General features: G+C 39.8%; 1 protein-coding gene across 7 annotated transcripts in view; it reads right to left on the reverse strand.

Annotated features, from left to right (window-relative positions):
- The window catches only part of TTLL5 (tubulin tyrosine ligase like 5), a 141,153-nt gene that overhangs the window by 85,102 nt on the left and 36,821 nt on the right, over window positions 1-19,230 (reverse strand). For 5 of the 7 annotated variants that reach the window (XM_075753849.1, XM_075753847.1, XM_075753845.1 and 2 more), the window contains 11 exons: window positions 18,417-18,498; window positions 16,824-16,885; window positions 15,764-15,855; window positions 12,726-12,767; window positions 9,543-9,656; window positions 9,071-9,162; window positions 8,399-8,461; window positions 7,430-7,468; window positions 6,337-6,482; window positions 5,077-5,389; window positions 830-950 (listed from right to left, as the gene is read on the reverse strand). In XM_075753849.1, the coding sequence (XP_075609964.1) occupies window positions 830-950; window positions 5,077-5,389; window positions 6,337-6,482; window positions 7,430-7,468; window positions 8,399-8,461; window positions 9,071-9,162; window positions 9,543-9,656; window positions 12,726-12,767; window positions 15,764-15,855; window positions 16,824-16,885; window positions 18,417-18,498 (1,166 nt within the window). The remainder of the gene's footprint in view (window positions 1-829; window positions 951-5,076; window positions 5,390-6,336; window positions 6,483-7,429; window positions 7,469-8,398; window positions 8,462-9,070; window positions 9,163-9,542; window positions 9,657-12,725; window positions 12,768-15,763; window positions 15,856-16,823; window positions 16,886-18,416; window positions 18,499-19,230) is intronic. The other 2 variants (XM_075753846.1, XM_075753848.1) reach the window with 1 other exon arrangement.

A 19,230-nucleotide genomic window follows, 5' to 3' on the forward strand; every position in this document is an offset into this window, starting at 1 on the left:
CACAGTACAGCAGACAAAGTGACTCTCAAAAAGCCAGTTTTAATTTCCACTTGGAAAGAGCAGGGGTAACATTTTCCACTGAGTCGACTGATTATTCTTGACACATAATTTTATCTCTGAACTGCACTGGCTGTTTCCGTGCAACACGCATTCAGCAAGAGTACATTTGAATTTTCAGAAAGCTCAAGAGCCTGCTGTACAAAGCTCTTTTAGGAAGGTTTGTGAGGGGATCTTGGCTTGCTGCACTCTTTAACATGTACATACATCAAATATAGGGCCTTAAAATACTGCCTAGAAAAATTCACCACATGGTTTTAAAAACAAAACAAAACACCTATACTAGAGTAACTTTCTCTCCTCAGTGGCTTTTACTTTTTTTTTTCCTCCTAAGCACAGATGCCTGCAAAGACTAAAACAGTACATAGGAGAAAAAGGTTAACTGGGTACCTGTTCTATTTGAGTAAATGTATGCTTTGTTTAATGCAGCAGAACCCAGATACTGTCAAGTAATCTTAAAGAATTTTAGAGAAAAGACTTCAAAAGCAGGTAACCTCAGAGATCAGTGAAGAAGAACCAGTGAGAGATCTGAGCAGCTTGTATGTCAACCACACTCTAGTCATTAAAAGCTGTCTACTCTATCACTGCTCAGATGTCAGTCAGCAGTCCTACCTTGTCTGTATATTAAAAATGCAGCACTGGCAGCTGGACAAAGATAGATAATTATAATCTCAGTTGGACTTCAGCTCTTCCAAGGATGGGAACTGACCTCAAAACTTGCAAGGCAGATTTCAGCTTGGCTTCTCAGTCTGGCCAACACAAAGCTTCTTACCATTTGCTCATCCTCTTTGGCAGCCCAGACAGGATTCTGGATCTGGTCACCAACTTCCTTCATCAATCGCAACTGAACGTGCTGTAGATATGCAGAGAAAGCCCTGCGAGCTTGCACTTTGCTGTGGACCAAAAGAATCTGTCAGCTATATTCAGATTAGTAACAGAAGAGTTACAGCAGTCAGGCAGAGCTTATGGACCAAAGTACGGTCAGCAAGGACCTCCTAGATTCACAAATGTTGAAGCTCAAGGGAAGGAGGATCCCTTTACCCCACCAGTATTTTCAAGTAGACCTGCAGTTAACCAAGATGGGGTAAATATTGCAAGACATACAAAAGACAGCATATGCTCTCTAAGTTTTAAGATCATATCTAGAAATTGAATGCTCTCCTTGCCTTTTTACAGCCTTAGCTACTCTCCTCCAAAAGCCAATAACATGAACATCAGCAAAACTGTGTATTATTAAACCAAATTCAAGGCTCTCTTGGGTCTCTGTCTTCACAAGCATTTTGAACACCACAACAACAGACCATAAAATAAATAAAGGGCTTGGTACTAGTGCCAGAGTTATAACAAAGGCCCTGCAATTCCCGTTGGACACGAAAGAATTAAATCTGCGAAAGTGAGCTCTTCCCCTGCTGGCCCAAGGACACAAGCCAAATTTCATTGAGCAAGGCACCACTGAAGAATGAAAGAACATCAGCAAAATCTGCTGTGCAGCTGTCTGAATATGCTGGGAAGCTATGAGCACGAACTGAGGAGAGGACTGGGAGGGACACATTGCTTCTTATTCCCTCACAATGGTAGTCAGTTTAGCATATGAGTCTTGTGAGAGAAATAGATGTAAGCTTTGCCTAAATTCTGCTCATTGTCACCCTGGCCTAAGCCCTCTCCTCCAATATTCTGCTCTCCCAGTCTCCACTCTTCCTCGTAATTTTCCCCACAGTTGCTACAAGCTGTCCTTTGCATTGCCAAGCATGATTTCTCCTTTCCATTTCATAAGGACATAGAAGCAGACGAGCTTTAGTGTCAGTGACAGATGCCCCTTCTATCGCAGGCAGTGTCCTAATCTTTTCTATAAAATTATCAAGTTTCATCTTAAAACAAACTAGAGTTTTCAACCCATTACTTTTCTAGAATAATATTCCAGGACTTACTGTTCTAATAATTAAGAACCTTCTTTTACTATCCAGACTAGCTTCATTCATGAGCAGTTTATATTTACTTTTTCCTTTCTCCAACATTGTCCTGTATCTTAAATAATTTCATCCCTGGTGGGTCTCCTACCTTGAACGTATTTATTAACAGCAATTACATCCTTTCATAATTTTCATTTTATTACTGTGAACTATCCACATCTTTCAGTGTGTTCTAACAAAGCACCCACACTGGTGACATGATGAGACTAGCAGCTCATCTCCACCTGTTCCAGTTACAATTTACTTTCCATGAACACGGGTGATAGCGACTGTGTACAACATTCCACATGAAGTCTCAGAAGTATCTTAAGTGATAAACTGTAGACCACATTTGGTGTTTTCCTGCACATATGAGCTAGAGCTTCACAAACCTCCTGTGATCAACAAGCATGCAAGATATTTTTTTCCTTATAATTAGTTTCCAGTTGATGAACACCCAGTTGAATTTCTGCTGCAAATCATTAGTTCTTAAAAGCATGCCCTTGCACTTTGTGCTACTGAATTTCATCCTAGTTACATTATTCCTGTTCTCAAGGTCATCCAGCTTTTCCCATATTTATTCCACTACTTTTCTGTCATGGTAATAACTCCCAAATCTTTTCCATCAGCATATTTCATTAGCACATTTCTACATTTTGTGCCATTCTTGAGTTGATTGTTAAAATCAGCTTCAGACTGATTCCCGAGGAACCTCACCATTTTTTCCTCTACTTGTTCTCTGCTTCTTAGGAATATTCTCAGATGCCTATATGGTCCTCATGACTCCATGTACATGAGTCCCTGAAATTTCATTAAAAACTCTGTCCAGAAATTTAGTCTTCCTGTTCTATATGTCTGTAAGTTTCATGAACACTTTGTTACAGCGTTACATAAAAATCATACAACATAGTAGCACTTAGAGAGATCAATGCATCAATTTAGATAAGAATTGAAGTTAAAATAAAATACATTAAAAGTATCCATGCATCTGCTTAATCATTAGCTTTTGATGCTTCTGGAAGACCATGCCAGGTCCAAAGACGGGCTAAGCAAATGATGAGTCCACAAGAGTCTCAAACTAACATGCTCTGTAGATAGCTGTACCACTACTGCAGTAAGTAAAACACGATAAAAATACCTGGTTACAATTCCTGTCTTCCAGTGAGCTCCAGAATGCACAGCAGGCCTTGTAACACCTCTGAGCTCTGTATGCTGCTAGTCACCACCCCTACCTTCTCTTCCCACATGTGTGGAACATCAGAACACTCTGACCTCTAAGAGCTAACACTCTATACATCAGGCTACCGTATATCAGAAAAGGCTCTCCTCTGAGGGCTTCTCTAGGGCTGCCAGGCTTGTTTTAGGTATAACTCAAACATCTCATGACCAGGAGTTCAATATTTATGCCAGTAGGAATTAAGGACCCCCTGTTATCAACATCAACACACTAATACAACTCTTTGTTGGCACCTGATACTTCTGTGATTACAAAATGGGAAACTGAAGAAGGCCCTTGTATAACACTGCCTCTCCTCTGGTGTGTGGAATATCAAAACCTGAGGCCTTAAATGCAGTAACAAGTAACTCCTTTTTCTTTTTACCTCCCTGGGAATGGCACAGCTAGAGGAACACGCTTCATTTGACTGTTACCTCTTCACCAGTAACACCCAACATGTAGAAGGCAGAGAAATTGCCTCATCAGGCCAACTAAAGGAGAGCGAGAAGTCCTACCGCTTACAAAAACTGACTGGAACAGGCCTGGTTTCTTTTGGATGAAAATTTCATTACTTCAGCTCCTCTGCCTGTTGAGCCCACAAGCAAAGCTTTCATCCATGACAGGTCAGATGGGCCCAAGCCCAGCACAATCCTAGAACATGAGGTTACCACAAGCCTTACTTCTGTGGGGAATCCCAACAGTACTGGGTGCTGAGCAAGATTCTGCCAGGAACATCAGACAGAGCTCATGTTCTTGGCAGGAGTCAGTTCTATATATAGGTAGATGACAGACAGCATTGCTACGTTTGTCCTCAAAACAGGTTTCAGAATTTTCCCTGTCACGACAGCAAATGTCCTTGTCACAAGGAGACATCAGAACAATCCCCAAATCCATTTGATAATTCATAAATCCTCTCAGAAACTAAACTAAGAAAACAACAACAAGCAACAATTATTTTCTCTACATTTGGAGATTTTTTACAGAAAACATAATGCTGCTTCTTATCTAGATGATGTTAAATCCTCCTACACAGATATATATGATCACTCTCTTTTTGCCCTCCCTGTCCATCTGAAAACCAGATGGTTTTACTACCCACATTTAGGGGGAGGATCACACTTCTAAACATCTAGTAAGACCCTGGTTGGTATTATTCTATCAAATCTCCTCCAGCATCCCTCTTTATTTTTTCAAGCAACAGAGCCATGCATGACAACACACTCTGCTCCACACCATCATACTCAACAGCAAGCAATGAGATGTTTCAGTAATTTGTCACTCTCAAATGACCTCCTGTCTTGCTCTCAAGAGGTGATGACCTTGAGCAGATATGATTATTAGAGGTAAAAATTCTATCACCAAAAATAAAAGCACAAAAATGAGAAAACTAATTTTATGGAGAAGCAGTACTGAGGTATTCCTACCCAATCTTTCTTGGATAGTTTAACATATGTTTATACCCACTTCTTTGGAAATGCAAAGAAAAGACAAATTTTAGAATTCAATAGCAGGAATCCTGCATTAAGACAGAGAGGCATTTTAGAAGCTCGAGTTGACCAAAGAACAGCTTACATCACCAGATTAAAGAATAGCAATTAAAACTATGGTTTATGCTTTATACCGATCCAACCGGTCAGGCATTTAGGTAAACTGTTAGTCTTTGCAACTATCTCCCTTCTGTGCCAACTAGTTGTTAAGGCAGCCCCCAGTTAGACAAAAATACAGGCCCCTTTCTCTAGGGTGCTTTTATCTCCTCACATTTATTCATAATGTGGCACTAAGTGTACATCCACTATATTTTAACCAATATCAGCTGCTAGTCAAAACTCAAGGCAATATGCAGAAGTGTCTCACCTCAGGTTTCCATGCTTTTGAAGAATCTGCAGCAAGTTAAACTGTGGTTCTGAGTCTGTTTTCCGAGGAAACAGCTCTCCTCCATCTCCAGTTTTCTTGTCAAGTGTTTTTGGCAACTTCTCCTCACAAGCAGTTTTCACCAAGTCAGACAGCTTTGGCTTGCTTTTCATCTGGGTGTCCGAAAGAGAACCAACCGTTCTATCTAGCTCTTCATCTTCATCTGCATCCACCTCCCCTTCCTCCTCATCTTCTGTTTCTGACTTGAGGGACAGCTTTGCTGGTTCTGATGTCCCTGTAGTAGAGGGGAAATCACCTATGCTGGTTAAGAAAAAAAAAAAGAAGTGGGGAAGACTGTCCTACTATTTATACGCTTTGGTTTACTTCTAAACTCTTTTCTGCTAGAAGGACAGAACACCACCATTTTAGAATGGCATCTTAAGTATCGCTGCCCTTTATTATTCTTTCTGCTTGTACATCAAACAGTTGAGAAGCTTGTTTTCCCAGTATCAGAGAAGACAGACCAAGATGCTTATCTTAACTTTACAATTGGAAAAAAGAAAAACACAAATGCATTTTCCTATATTTTATCCTGATTCTTACATATATACTGACATACGTATACACTCATATTTGACATATACACTCATTTTTCTATGTCAGAAAAAACAAAAGCTATGAAATCTAAACTTCCATATGTGCCAATAAAGATCACATACCTTAACACAGCACCAAAAATCATTTTATAACATACTGACTGCAATGGAAGAGATTGTATCACATAGCTACTAAGAAAGAGTTTAGAGAATGGCTTCATGAACAGCCACTTATGAGGATCATTCACCTCTGTACCCTTTTAAGTTTTTCCTACATCAGCTTGGATAAGAAGGATTTTTCTTTTTCCAACAGCTTAGAGTCACTGCTGTGTAGCAGAACCAGCCTGGAAGGTCCCAAATTTTCATCTTTCTCTGAAAACCTAGAGGACTAGAGAGGCACACATACTGTTGAATTCTTGTACCTTTAGTCATATACATGGGGATGTGGAATGGTGGGAATGAAATTCTAGGCACTAAGAAGGCAGGAAGCTCAGAAGAAGAATGAAGTGAAAACTATTAACACTTGAAATTAAAACTATTAACTTTAACCGTGAATCTCTTTAGGGACTACAAAGGCCAGAACAACCCCATTCACACACGTTTCAAATGAAAAAGTCATTGCTTGCTTGGTTTTTAGCTGCTCATCTAAGACTCTAGCCATACATACCTGATGATCTTGTCCTTGCTGCTCTAGCCTTGCCATGACATCGCCGGCGCTTCCGTAACTCCAGTGAAACAAGCTTTCTCTCATAAAAGAGAGCATGAGAGTCTACAGCTTCCAGCCTCGTATCCAGCCTTCCATTAAGACCTGCTCTGGGAAGCATAATAGAGAGACACTCTCAATCTCCCTTTAAACTTCTCTCCCTGATGATGCAAGAGACATAGTAGATCAAATTTCTTCAAGAAACAGTTTTCCTGACACAGGGAAGAAATATTTATGATCAGTCTAACTTTTCTCTATTTAAGGCCTCCAAATGTTTGAAGGGAGTCTTGCAAGTACTTTACAGAACATCATCTCTCAAAGCCCCAAAACACACTTATCTAGTGTCATGCTTTCGTGACTGAGCACCATCTGTCCATTGTGCAGCAGCTCAAGGCACTATTAATAGGGAAAATTGAATTGCAAGAATATAAAACAGAGGGGAGTGGGAAGAGAGCACATGGACCCAAGTCCAGTCTTCTAAACAAACCTTCTATGTAGACAGCTTGTTCTTCTCTGTTTGATCAGAGGTGAGAATTTTAACGTAATCTAGGTGAAAAATAACAACCCTTCTACAAATTATGCCTAAACCAAGGGAGAAGGAGCCCTACCAGATTCCTTAAAGGAGACAAACATAATTACTTTCTGCCAGTGCACAAACATCCAGCAAAGTGCTCCTCATGATATAAGTGGGAACATCCACAGAAAATTCCTGTTGCTCCATTTATCTTTTAGATCTAGCCAAGTGAATATATGGGTATATGAAGTCCAAAACCCTCATGAGATCTTTTGAGAGAGCTCAGTGAAAAGGCTTATCAATATGGTAGGAGTGCCAAAGTAGAAAGCCTAAGAGGAGCAATTTTAAGGTCCAATCCAACAAAACTTAAGCTCTCCACATGCTAGGATACTCTTTGCTCGCTGAATTTACTTTTCTAAAATTCATTTGATGAATTTCAGGTAGAAGAGGTGTTGACCTAGGACTTGGAAGATGAAGCTGTGGAAATCTAAATTTAGATTAAATCCTACAAAGTACAAATTATTTAATTAAGAAGCCATTTACCGGGATCTTCCAGTGATGAAGTCTCTTTTCATCTTGCTCCTACAAAGGGAAAAACAGCAGAAATTACCTTCCATTCTAGATCATCAACTGGATTAAAAAGCCTCCAAAATCTTTAATATGTACAATGAAAAGGCCAAATTTACAGAATTTCTTGTGAATTCTATCTTAAAGAAGGAAAAAAAGGCTCCAAAAGAAGAAATCTGAGCAGTTGTTTGATGCTTGCATTTGTGTGGCTTAAATTGGAGAAGGTGTCATTTGGAGCTACCCTCTACACACATTCCTGAAAGTACACAACAAAAATAAATAAATAAAAAATTGTACAGCGATGATGCAAGAAAAGCTTCTGTAAATATTGTCTCCTCAGTCAGCAATCTTATCCTTACTCTGTAGTTACTTTATTGTGGGTCTCAAATTTGGATAAGAAAAACCATTGAGAAGGAAGGATGTTAAACATACGGTGAAAGATATGGCATACAACTCTCAGTGGAAGTTCAGCTAGTGGCATGAACTGTCATTTCCACCCAAGCACAACCCAGAGGAAGAGGCATCAAATCACACTTGCACAGCTCAAGAAACAGGGATACTAAACCTTTGGAGTAAGTTTCAGGGCTTACTTTACATGCGGACAAGCTCTAATGTGACTTTAAATTTGAAACAAAAGGTAAGCAAGGACCACTTATAATCCCTTCATAGAGAAATCTAGGTGCTTGAAGGTTTTTCATGTCTATAGTCATCTTATTACTCCAGTGACTCCCATGTCTTTTGTGTATTGTCCTTTTTGCCCTTGGATTCAGAAGCACATGTAAAAATGTGAGAAACCTCCACAGTCACTGGCACACTAGAGAAGCGCAACTGTTCCCACCCCTGTAAATCACAGAGCGGTGTTTATAACATTGGGTAAGTGCAGAATCAATCCTTTTCATGCTGTTTGCGCCCTTTGCCTCCCTCCCAAATAGAAAAGCTTTCTACCTGTCCTGAAACAGACGTGTAGCTAGCATGTAGTTCATTGATGTCTTGTGCTCTAAAAAGGATCTAGAAAAAATAAAATACAGGATGTATCAAGATAGAGCTCAATGCAATGAAAGGCAGCATAATACAGAAATAAATGATCTTTTAAAAAAATCCCAGAAGTGGATTGAGACAATATGCTGTACCATAACAGAAAAGAGGAAAGGAGGAGACCTATCACTTCTCAGCTGAAGTTCCTAGTGAGGCAAGAGACATAGAGAAACATTACAGACTGGAAAAAAAATTAAAAAAGTGTAATATAGTATTGGCTCACAGGATGAGTCCTATATTGTGTTTACGGCCTAATGACAGGGTACACAGCATGTGCAGCTCTAGGTTGTAAAAGCAGATAACAGAAATGGATTATCTGAAGCAAAGACATTTTTATTCTAACAGAAAAGCAACATCAGAAACAATGCTTGATAGCCTTCCATGAGGTGCAGTTAGGCAAAGCAGCAGCAGTTAAAACCAAGGGATCAGAAAAAAGCATCCTCAATACTAAAATAAACTCTACCAAAACCCTCAATATGTGTTTTTCTGAGTGCCAAGCTGGTTGATCTACATATACCTAACACAGAATATCCCTCAACACAGAGCATCAGTGCAACACTCAGCCATCCTTCTTAACCTTACCCATAAAGGTCCCATGTTAATGCGGTAGGGAATATCCGGATGAAGCCTCCTCTCCGTTCGTTTTCCTCTCTCACTCGACGAAGAACTTTTATCTTGTAATAAAAGGAAAAAAAAGTAGCCAGCAAAATTAGATACAAGGAAAAACGAACCCTAGAAAAAAAATCTCTGAGTTTCAGACGACAAGACTATTACTGCAGTCCTGGGAGTGGGCTAGGTACATACGATATCCTTAAGCAATTTTACCTTCCATTGAAAGTCTGAAGGAGTCTATCACTGCTTGGAGCACATATGTATGTGTGGCATGACTGAGGGCGCAGGCAGTAGCAGCAGTAAAACTCAGCAGTTCTGTTTCAAAAATTGTACTACTTCTGTCATGTTTTTTATATACAAGCACTTGCTCTTTGCTGAGCAAATAACCCCACATACTGCATGAAAGCCAAGGCAAATAAAAGATATTTAATAGCCTACTTACCTCCTCCATGGAGAGACCTAGCACAGAGCTGCCTTGCCTTCCTGTTGCTTTTTCCCTGCCTGAAGGCATCTGGTTTTTAATTTCAGCATCACTGGCAGACAGAGGACGGGTGCGCTGTAGAGACAGTGTGAATCCAGATTTTTCCTTTTTTCTCTCTCAACTTTTTTTTTGTTGTTTGTTTTTTAGAGTTACATTCAAATTCTAGGACCCCATTCCCAGCAGACTCTACACTCCAGAGTACTACAGCCAGAATTCAGTTCCACACTCCAGCTGCTGAAGAGTCTACACTCCAGCAGGCACTAAGTGTGAATATTCACATTCCTAGTTTTTAGCACAGCAGGACTCACGATTCAGGCATCACTGCCAGTATTTACACTCCTGGCCCCTTCCAGAAAAACAGCAGACATAACCAAGAGCATCAAAGCCAGGATTTCATACACAAAAATCCTCACCCAAGGGGCACTAGAGCTGGCATTTACGCTCACAGGCCCCAAATACACTTGGATTACCTCAATGGTACCAGAACCAGGATTCTCTGTTTCAGTTGTGTCGCTACACTAGAACAACAGAATTGTAATTCATTAATGAGATAAAGTTGCAGGGAAAAAGTGAAGAATTCAGTTCACTATCTGTTATTCTTTTGTTACTATACTGCTGGATCTCAACTTGCTACTTCTTGCACTTAACGGACAGATCTTGTATATGTACATAGATGTATCATGCAAATTTGCATACATATGCAAATTTAAAAAAATAAGAAAAATAATTTGCAGACAGTCTCTCCAAACTCATTCTTAACCTGATGGGCAGTCCTGATCAATTCTAACAAAGGACAGGAATTCACAGCGTCTTCAAATTGCCAGGATTATAAAATCTTAAAATCCCAGCAAGACTGAAATCTTTGAACATGTTCTCAACTACATTTTAGCTGGTCTTAGGCCCAGTTCAGATAGACTCTTAATGCTATTTTTACAGAGGCAGTTTAGCTGAGAAGGTCTCATGTCTTTATACAAAATCCAAGTTTTATTTTAGCTCTATACTGAGCAAAGAATGCACAGAGAGCATTCTTAATCTAGAAAGAAGATAAAACCATGACAGAAACCTTAAGCTGCATAAGCCCAGGGGAATATCCCACACTGCTCAGATACAAATGAAACTCACGGCAAGATCAGGTTGTATCTTTGTTTGTAAGGACTATTGGAATTGAACTGCATTCTGTTTCATTAGAAATTGCAAGCAGCTATTCAGAATCTGAAGAGGAAGCAATTGCAAAAGCAACAGGCATTGCACTAGAATGGGTTACACTGCAGTAATTGGCACAGAAAGATCCAAAGAGAAAATAGACACAGCAGTGCCAGCTGAAACATTTTGTTAAGCCTAATGAAAACTGATTAAATAAGAGAAAATGAGACAATCTGGATGAGAAGGTAGGAGACACAAGCATTTGCAGAAGAAATAAAAATGTCAGTAGTCAAACAGGTTTGCTTGATGCTGTAGATGACATTAAGTTGAAAGGCTGTTTCTCTTCCATTTCAAAAGCACAGCTCAACAACTTTGCTTAATAACTTCCTCTAAAATCTCCTGCTAGGTAACCTCCTCTTAAAAAAGATTTCCTGACACTACCATAACAATTATGACGTGAGAACTGCTGCTCAAAGAGAGTATTACAGGAAATTTTTCATCCTATCAGATGATCTCCTTTATTAAAGGAATACTTCAATGAAATCATCTCCATTGTCTCAATACAATGGAGGTGATTTCATTGATGACAGACAGAAAATGTATGCCAACATATTGGCAGCTCTGGCTCCTACAACTAGTGAAGATCTGGCTCCTACCTGAGAACAAACTACAGTACTGTCAAAATGCTGGAGTAAAACTAACTTTACTGAACTTTCTGCACAAACCTTTTCAAGTGTTTCACTCTCTGGCTGTAGCACAGAAATGTCTGCAACTTCACAAAGATCTTGTTTCCTGTTTGACCCAGCTTATCTTTAAAAGTATAGATAAATCTAACCACTTGGTTTTATCTCCAAATTCTGCAAGCATCTCTGGTTCCCACATCATGATTCTAATTATATTAAGCACTGACAGCAGTTGGCACAAAGATACTTCCTATTCTCTGTGAAACCTCATTATTCAATAAGACTCTTTTCTCTTAGCCTCGGCTAAATTTACACAGAATGACATAAACGGCAGTGCATACAATGAATGAATGAATTAGGTTCTCAAGATGATTCCATCTGTCCTACCTTCCTTCCTGCTGGGAAACCTCAAAAAAAATTAGAATCATTGCTATTACGTTTGTGCAGAAAGCCCGGCAGCAAAATAATGCCTAATATGGCCCCACACAGCCAGGTGCTTAGAATTGTGAAGTAACATTGATTTGTCCATATGGCTTGCAAGGAGGGTGCCAAATAGGATGGTTAGAAAGGTGTATCAGTCTGACTTATGCTAAGGATAGCTCTACAATCTTCCATTATCCTTAAGAAACACTTCTTATCTCTATATCTATTTTGACCCAGTTCACTCTCAAATTTTTGCATTTCCTTCAGATGACTGTCTCACAGAAAATAATTTACTTCTCTTATGGGGCCACCTGAATTTTGTCAATACAGATTCACCCCTCCTATCCTTTTCATTCAGACTCATTCCATCCCCTGCAGTACACAGGGCAAAAATTCCTACTCCCCCCTCCCCCCTTTTGTTGTGACACTCCTATTTGCTGCTGCTTTCACTACCTCTTCCCTTGTTTTTGCACTTTCCTTTTCAATGGCCTACCAAATCCAGAACACTCTGCTGCCACTGTCTTTGTTTGACAACTAGAGTGACAAATTTAAACATCCAAGTCCAATTTCTTTAAAATGCAGTTCAGAAATACTTGTAGGCTTAAAAACGTTGAAAGATTTCACCCAGCTGATCTTGACTGTCAGCACACCTCACCTACTCTTTTTTTAAGCTGCTAGAACTGATATAAATGTTTTTCCAACTTTTGCTCTTGTCACATGGAAACATATGCCAGTGCCTATCCATCTCCTCTTTTCTTGTTGACTTCCCCCACCTTACCGCCAGGCTACTTAGCTGCAAAATATATTTTGGGACAAACTGTGCCAAAAGTATTGTACAAGGTAACATTTGAAATAGCATCCCTTATATTGGTGAAGGGAGCTGAAGGGTACTTACCAATCTGGTGTTTGCTGTTTGTGACTGTGCAGACACAGGACGCTGCAAGAGACAAAAAGAATTAAAACCTTGTGTTCTCCAACACACTATCATCCCTGCCCAAGTCGCAGAGGAGTGACAAGTACTCTAAAGCAAAAGGGTATAACTGAAGTCCAGAGATATAGCTAACAGCTATCATCTCAGTTCAGATCTTCCTTATATCCTCCACAAATGTATACTGTCCCCATTCCAAATGCAGCACCAATCCTAACCTCCAATGTGCTCAACTATGCAGAATGCATCTGGACATACACATAATTTTCAAAAGCACATAGAAAACTGCTCTACAGAACGGATGAATGAACTCAACTCTTATGACAAAAATACATATTTTCGTAAGATAAGAGTTACCCAAAGGAAAATATTTAATAGCTATGTATTAAGGAGAAACAGATGCTGTCAAGTAGAATTGTTCATAGAAAAAAGGGGGTAAAAAAAAATAAAAATAGTAAAAATCCTGAAATTTCATTTAAATATCTCAACAATATGCCAGTTTTTGTGGAGAAACAAGGTGCTAATTAACATTCCAAACCAGGTGTAGGAACATCAGCAGAAGGTCAAAAAGTACCCTGCATTACTTATCTGGCATCAGGCCTACAAGCAAGACCAGTTTAATGATGGCGTAGGTTCAAAAGAACACTATTATCATAGAAGCTTAGATTTTTCGTGCCTTCAGCGGTATTCAGGCTGCCTTCCTCCTCTCCAATGCCCAAGAGGAGCAAATGATGTAAGAAAGGATTCTCAAGAGACCTATCTATCATTTCTAGCCAAGCTCTTCTCTACAGTTGGTCTATACAAAATAGATCGAGGTTCCTTTATTGCTTACAATTAATTGAAAGAGCTCCAAACCAAATCAACAATAAGTTACAAAGGAAGCAGCTAAACTGTTCTTTTCCCTAGAGGGAGAAATGCTCAGTGTCTCAAACCAAAGAAACTGCACAAGGAACTTGCAGTCCAGTCTGGTGAAACTCAGAAAACAGAATAACTATCTCATGACTACCTCATGTTAGTGCAAGTCCAGAAGAGGGCCACAAAGATGACCAGAGGGCTGGAGCACCTCTCCCATGAAGACAGGCTGAGAGAGTTGGGCTTGTTCAGCCCAGAGAAGAGAAGGCTCCAGGGAGACCTTATTGCAGCCTTCCAGTACCTAAAGGGGGCGTACAGGGAAGAAGAAGAAGGTCTGTTTACAAGGGCCTGTTGCGATAGGACAAGGGGTAACGGGTTTAAACTAAAAGAGGGTAGAGTTAGATTAGATATTAGGAAGACATTCTTCACTGTGAGGGTGGTGAGGCACTGGAACAGGTTGCCCAGAGAAGTTGTGGATGCCCCCTCCCTGCAAGTGTTCAAGGCCAGGTTGGATGGGGCTTTGGGCAACCTGGTCTAGTGGAGGGTGTCCCTGCCCATGGCAGGGGGGTTGGAACTAGGTGAGCTTTGAGGTCCCTTCCAACCCAAACCATTCTATGATATTATGATATGACCAAGAATGTTGGTATCAGTATTTCTTTCCCAAAAAGCAATTTTTACAATGATTAAAGATGACCTACATGAACGATTAAAACTTAAGACATCATGAAGGAGTTAACAAAAGAGGTTCAAAGTACCCCTTGCAACTGAGAATAGGAACAGAAGTATCAAAGATCCAACAATCTGAGATAAAATGTATTCAGCAAAGAGCAGACCAAAGCATTTTTGAACCATAGAAAAATCTATACACCTATTTAGCCACGGGATTTCCGTGTAGGTACTTAAGAAAAACATGCTATAAAACTTTATCATTGGATTAGAAGCCTGTTCCTGGTAAACACAGGTAAGGGGGACACCTGTCCCAAAAGATTAAATTAATCCCATCTCATAACCACTGCTCTGTTATATGAATCTTTGCACATTTCAACTGGCCACGCCTTACACCTATTCATGGGGTTTTTTTAAGCAAAATAAATCTCTAAGTTTAAAGCCTCCTTAAATTTCAATGCTTCCCAACACCTCAATTTTCTGAGACTGTATTGTATAATTTTTTTCAGATAAAAGATGTCAAATCATCAGGATCTGATCACATTACTCTAAGAGAGAAAGTTACTTTTTCTGAAACGGTTCCTAATTTATCTGACGTACCTTTTGTCTGCCACAAAGATCACCTGTACGTTCAGACGGATCTGTATGAAACCCTATCTATTAAATTGGCCTTAGAAGCTTTGGACTCAGCTACACATTCTATAGACACTCAAATTTCACCTTACAAGCTACTTACCTCTCTCTCAGGGACTCAAGACTCAGAGTTTTACAAGAAGCAAAATGTTACAATTTCTGTGAGTTTTTCCTATACTAAAATGGACAATGTATTGGTACTCTGTCACTGAACAAAAATGACTTTTCATTTCCTAATTGAACTTGAGCTACACAGCCACATTGCATGTCCCTCACAGGAGCACACGCATCAGCTGCGGAGAGTGTCAGGATACACCGTTTGCCTATTTGCCTGAGGAGAAATGCATTTGAAAGTCCAAACAACGTAGGGGACCTCCCTTTTGTGAGTGCTCCACTTCCATAGATATTTATGGAATCCATCTCGTAGCCAAAAAGAGATAGAGAACAAATGCCCTTCACCATTACAGTGCTAAGAAAGCGCTGTCTCTGCAGAAAAGGTAATGGACAGTCACAGCAAGCCACACAAGGCCTCAGTCCAAGGATCCATGGGAAAGGAAGTAAGAGATTCCAGGAATTAATGGGAAAGAAGCCTTAAATTTCAAGTGCAAAAAGCTCTTTCTGCCCAGAAGGAGGTCTTGGAGACTCTCATAAAGCTCTAGGGTTCTGGAAGCTTGTTGTCCACAACAAAACAGAAGTGGCCGAACAGCCCATAGCTGCACCCCCGAGTCTCTTGTGTGTTATGCTAGAAATCCAGATACCTTCACTCATTCACTGGTCTCTCACTCATGAGCCAAATTCAATGAGAATGACTTTCCTGCTATCCTCCTCAGCTCTGGCTTGTTGAAGTCACTTACCTGCAGCTTCTGGTATGGATTTCTCCTGACAGATTCCAATGAATGATAAATGGCTCGGCTTGACCGCTGGCCTGGATCCTGGCACACAAAGCCTATGGGCATCAGGAGCCACATGAGAACTTTAAGACAGGCAAACCCTGAAATATAAATCTATCGTTCCTGTTAATGATATCAGACTATCACAACTTTCCTGTCCCCGCCCTTGCCTAAGGAACAAAAAGGATGCTTTTCTTTTTCATACCTTGCTTTGTTTAATCCCAAACTGTACATTGCATTGCATATTTTGAATAAAATTGGAACTTGCTTCAAAACCAAGTACTTAAATCAGTAAGATGGGTTACTGAATGGCAGCATAGAGATAGGTTCCATTTCTTAAATAGCTGAGCAGGCTTACCTGATGACAATTCTGCCTCTTTTAATAGTAGGGGTAAGTTGCATTAAGTAACTGAACCAAGATGTACTAGGGATACCTAAAAGGTGCTGTGCACTAGACAGTCATGCAGCTTTCACAATCACGACTCCACTTCTAACATAGCCTAACCAGAGCCCACACATTCAATCTAAAAAAATGCATGAATACTGATTCTGAGGGCTAAATAGAAGTCATCTGCTAAAGAGAAAGAATAGTAGCTTCAAATTCTTCACTGTGAGGGTGGTGAGGCACTGGAACAGGTTGCCCAGAGAAGTTGTGGATGCCCCCTCCCTGCAAGTGTTCAAGGCCAGGTTGGATGGGGCTTTGGGCAACCTGGTCTAGTGGAGGGTGTCCCTGCCCATGGCAGGGGGGTTGGAACTAGATGATCTTTGAGGTCCCTTCCAACCCAAACCATTCTAGGATTCTATGAAATACCAAACTAGGGACTCTTAATACCACCTAAGCATCACAAACAGCCAGATTATTCTGAAGTTGAAGTGTCCACATATAACTTCCAAGTGCTAAATACAGTTGCTCTCTAACTAGAATTCTCCTCTATTATACTCATCTAATAACATGCAGCTCATAAACCTACCTTTTATTGGGTTTAAATGAGGGAAGATTGAAAGAGCTTTTTGTTACACTTACCTACAAGAGTGAACATATCTGAGAGCATGCTAGCTTTGATCTTCAGGTCCAAAGGAGCATCACTATCCCCACATGCAACAGAGGACAAGAGGAATTATTTATCTGACATTAAATGAGAGGAATGCATCAATATCCAAGATATCTTCCAATATAGTTTCTCTGCATTGGTCCTTAACACAGACATAATGAACATGGGAGGAAGACTAGGTGATTTTTCACACACACAGATAAAAATGAAACAGCAACAGACTAATCTGTTTCTGTTTATCCTTTTTCACAGCTTTCATCTTCTAATGCAGCAACATACAGCCTTGTTTAAGCTCTGCTTGGCTGGAAACATTTTCCTTGAAAGTATCTATGCTACATTTCATGGAGTAGATAGAGGTTGCTGTCGCAGAATTATTAAAAACCACAGTTACCTATGCCTCTTCCACATAAAATCATAAAATCAGATGGGTTAGTTCTAATGGATGGGAACAAATTATTAGGGTAGGTGATAGACATGAAGAGATCAGACAGTGGGGGCAGATGAGAAGCATTCATAATTTTACCTAGTGGTGGGGAAAAAAAATAAAAATTAATGAATACTGTTCATATCAGATAGGCCAAGTTTGATTCCTTGGGAACAGAGAAATCATCCATGTTCTACAGCACAGTGATAGATGGAAACAGCTTAGACAAAGAAAATAGCAATCAAAGCAGAGCAAAGGATGCAGATCTGAGTCAGAGTTTTAAGTAGTAAAGGATGCAAATAATTCAGTGTGTATGTATATAAGCACAAACCACCAAAACAGGAAATTAAACGTTGTGGAAACATTCTAGTTGCACTTGAAAACAAAATGGGTACTGTGGAAGCTAGGGTTATGAGCAGTGTGTGAAAAAATTCTACGCAGGATAAAGGAGGAGAAAAAAAAAAAAATCAAGGGGAAGGTTAGCTATGACTATTCCAGGAACATATAAATTAAAGCTTATTTATAACTGAAATAGTACTCACAGTAGTACAAAAGTGCATTGTGCATCTGTGCTCATGTAAAGTTAAACAATAGTCCAGAAAACACACATAGTTGCACATCTACAAAAATAAATCCTCAAGTTTCATTGGAGTGTGAGGGTCAGCATAAGGGCCAAGACAACTCTCACTCCTTAGATTTTAGCTAAAGAGAGTACTAGATGAAAAATTTGAGCCTAAGCATATATCTACGTATTCAAGTCAAGCATAATGCCTGAACTCTGCTTGGACTCCAAAATCTTCAAGTTTCTACTCAGCCAAGCAGACTGAAACCCCACACAATGGTCTGGAGAGTTTCAAAATTTGTCTGCAATGGGAGATTATGAAGTGTTAACAATGATGACGGACTGTGGAGAAGAAATAATTAAAAAGAAAATGGAATCCCAACTGGGTTCTTTCAAAACCTATTGCTGCAATAAGTTTGTTTATGCAAAGGGAAAAGCAAAGGACTATCCTCTCTGTCGATTAGCAGTGAAACAAATACTCTGCAGGCATCATGAAATCGTGCCCTTCTAGGACCAAGTTTCAAGTACAGCCGTCTCTAGCAAGAGTACCAGCCTCATATTAAACCAGGAATCACTTACCAGGCCAATGATGGGGATAGGTTCACTTCCAACAGCCATGGCTTGAGAGTGTCATCAATAAGGACATCAAAACCATACAGCTCTGAAAACACAGCGGACACTAAGTTTACCTTACTGCACGTTTCAATATTCAGGTAAGGTCCGACATTAGTCTGTATCAGGTCATTTCTATCTACATAATTTATGTTAAATCCATTGAACTCTCCAGGGCTGAACAAATAATATCATTCCACAAGGAGGAAATTTCACTTCCTCAGAATCAAGATTAAATATATTGTTTGCGGGGAAAGAGGGAAGCAGAAAATGAGTCTTAAGAAAGCATTATAAAGAAACATAAATTCTTTGCTGTTCACAAACTGCAGTTCATGCAAGATTCTACTACTTCTTTTCACATAGAATTGACACAAGCACAGTAGGTCCAATCTTCTACTTCCATTGGATCCTGGAAACAACAGAACTTCATTCTCCTTTTCAATCCCTATATTCATTGTTCCAGTTAGCTACAGAAAATCTTGCTTCTTTCAAGCATCAGCTTCTTTTCAATCATTCCTGCATGTTTTTCTGCAATATCCCCATGGGAGTACAAGAGTCTTCTCTTCAGCAGCTCCAGCTACATGGACAATCTCCCATAACTCTATCTTATTGACAGCTTGCCACTTTGCAGCAAACCACAATAGAAATATTTTTTTTCCTTCGTTTCTAAAACATTCATAACATATTACATCTGCTAGATGTGTTCTGCTCTACACAGGTCAGATTGAAGCCAGCTTCCCATTCCAAGACCGACTTTACTATTTCACTCTATACACACATT

Source organism: Balearica regulorum, chromosome 5, assembly GCF_011004875.1.
Source record: "Balearica regulorum gibbericeps isolate bBalReg1 chromosome 5, bBalReg1.pri, whole genome shotgun sequence".
Classification (NCBI taxonomy): domain Eukaryota; kingdom Metazoa; phylum Chordata; class Aves; order Gruiformes; family Gruidae; genus Balearica; species Balearica regulorum.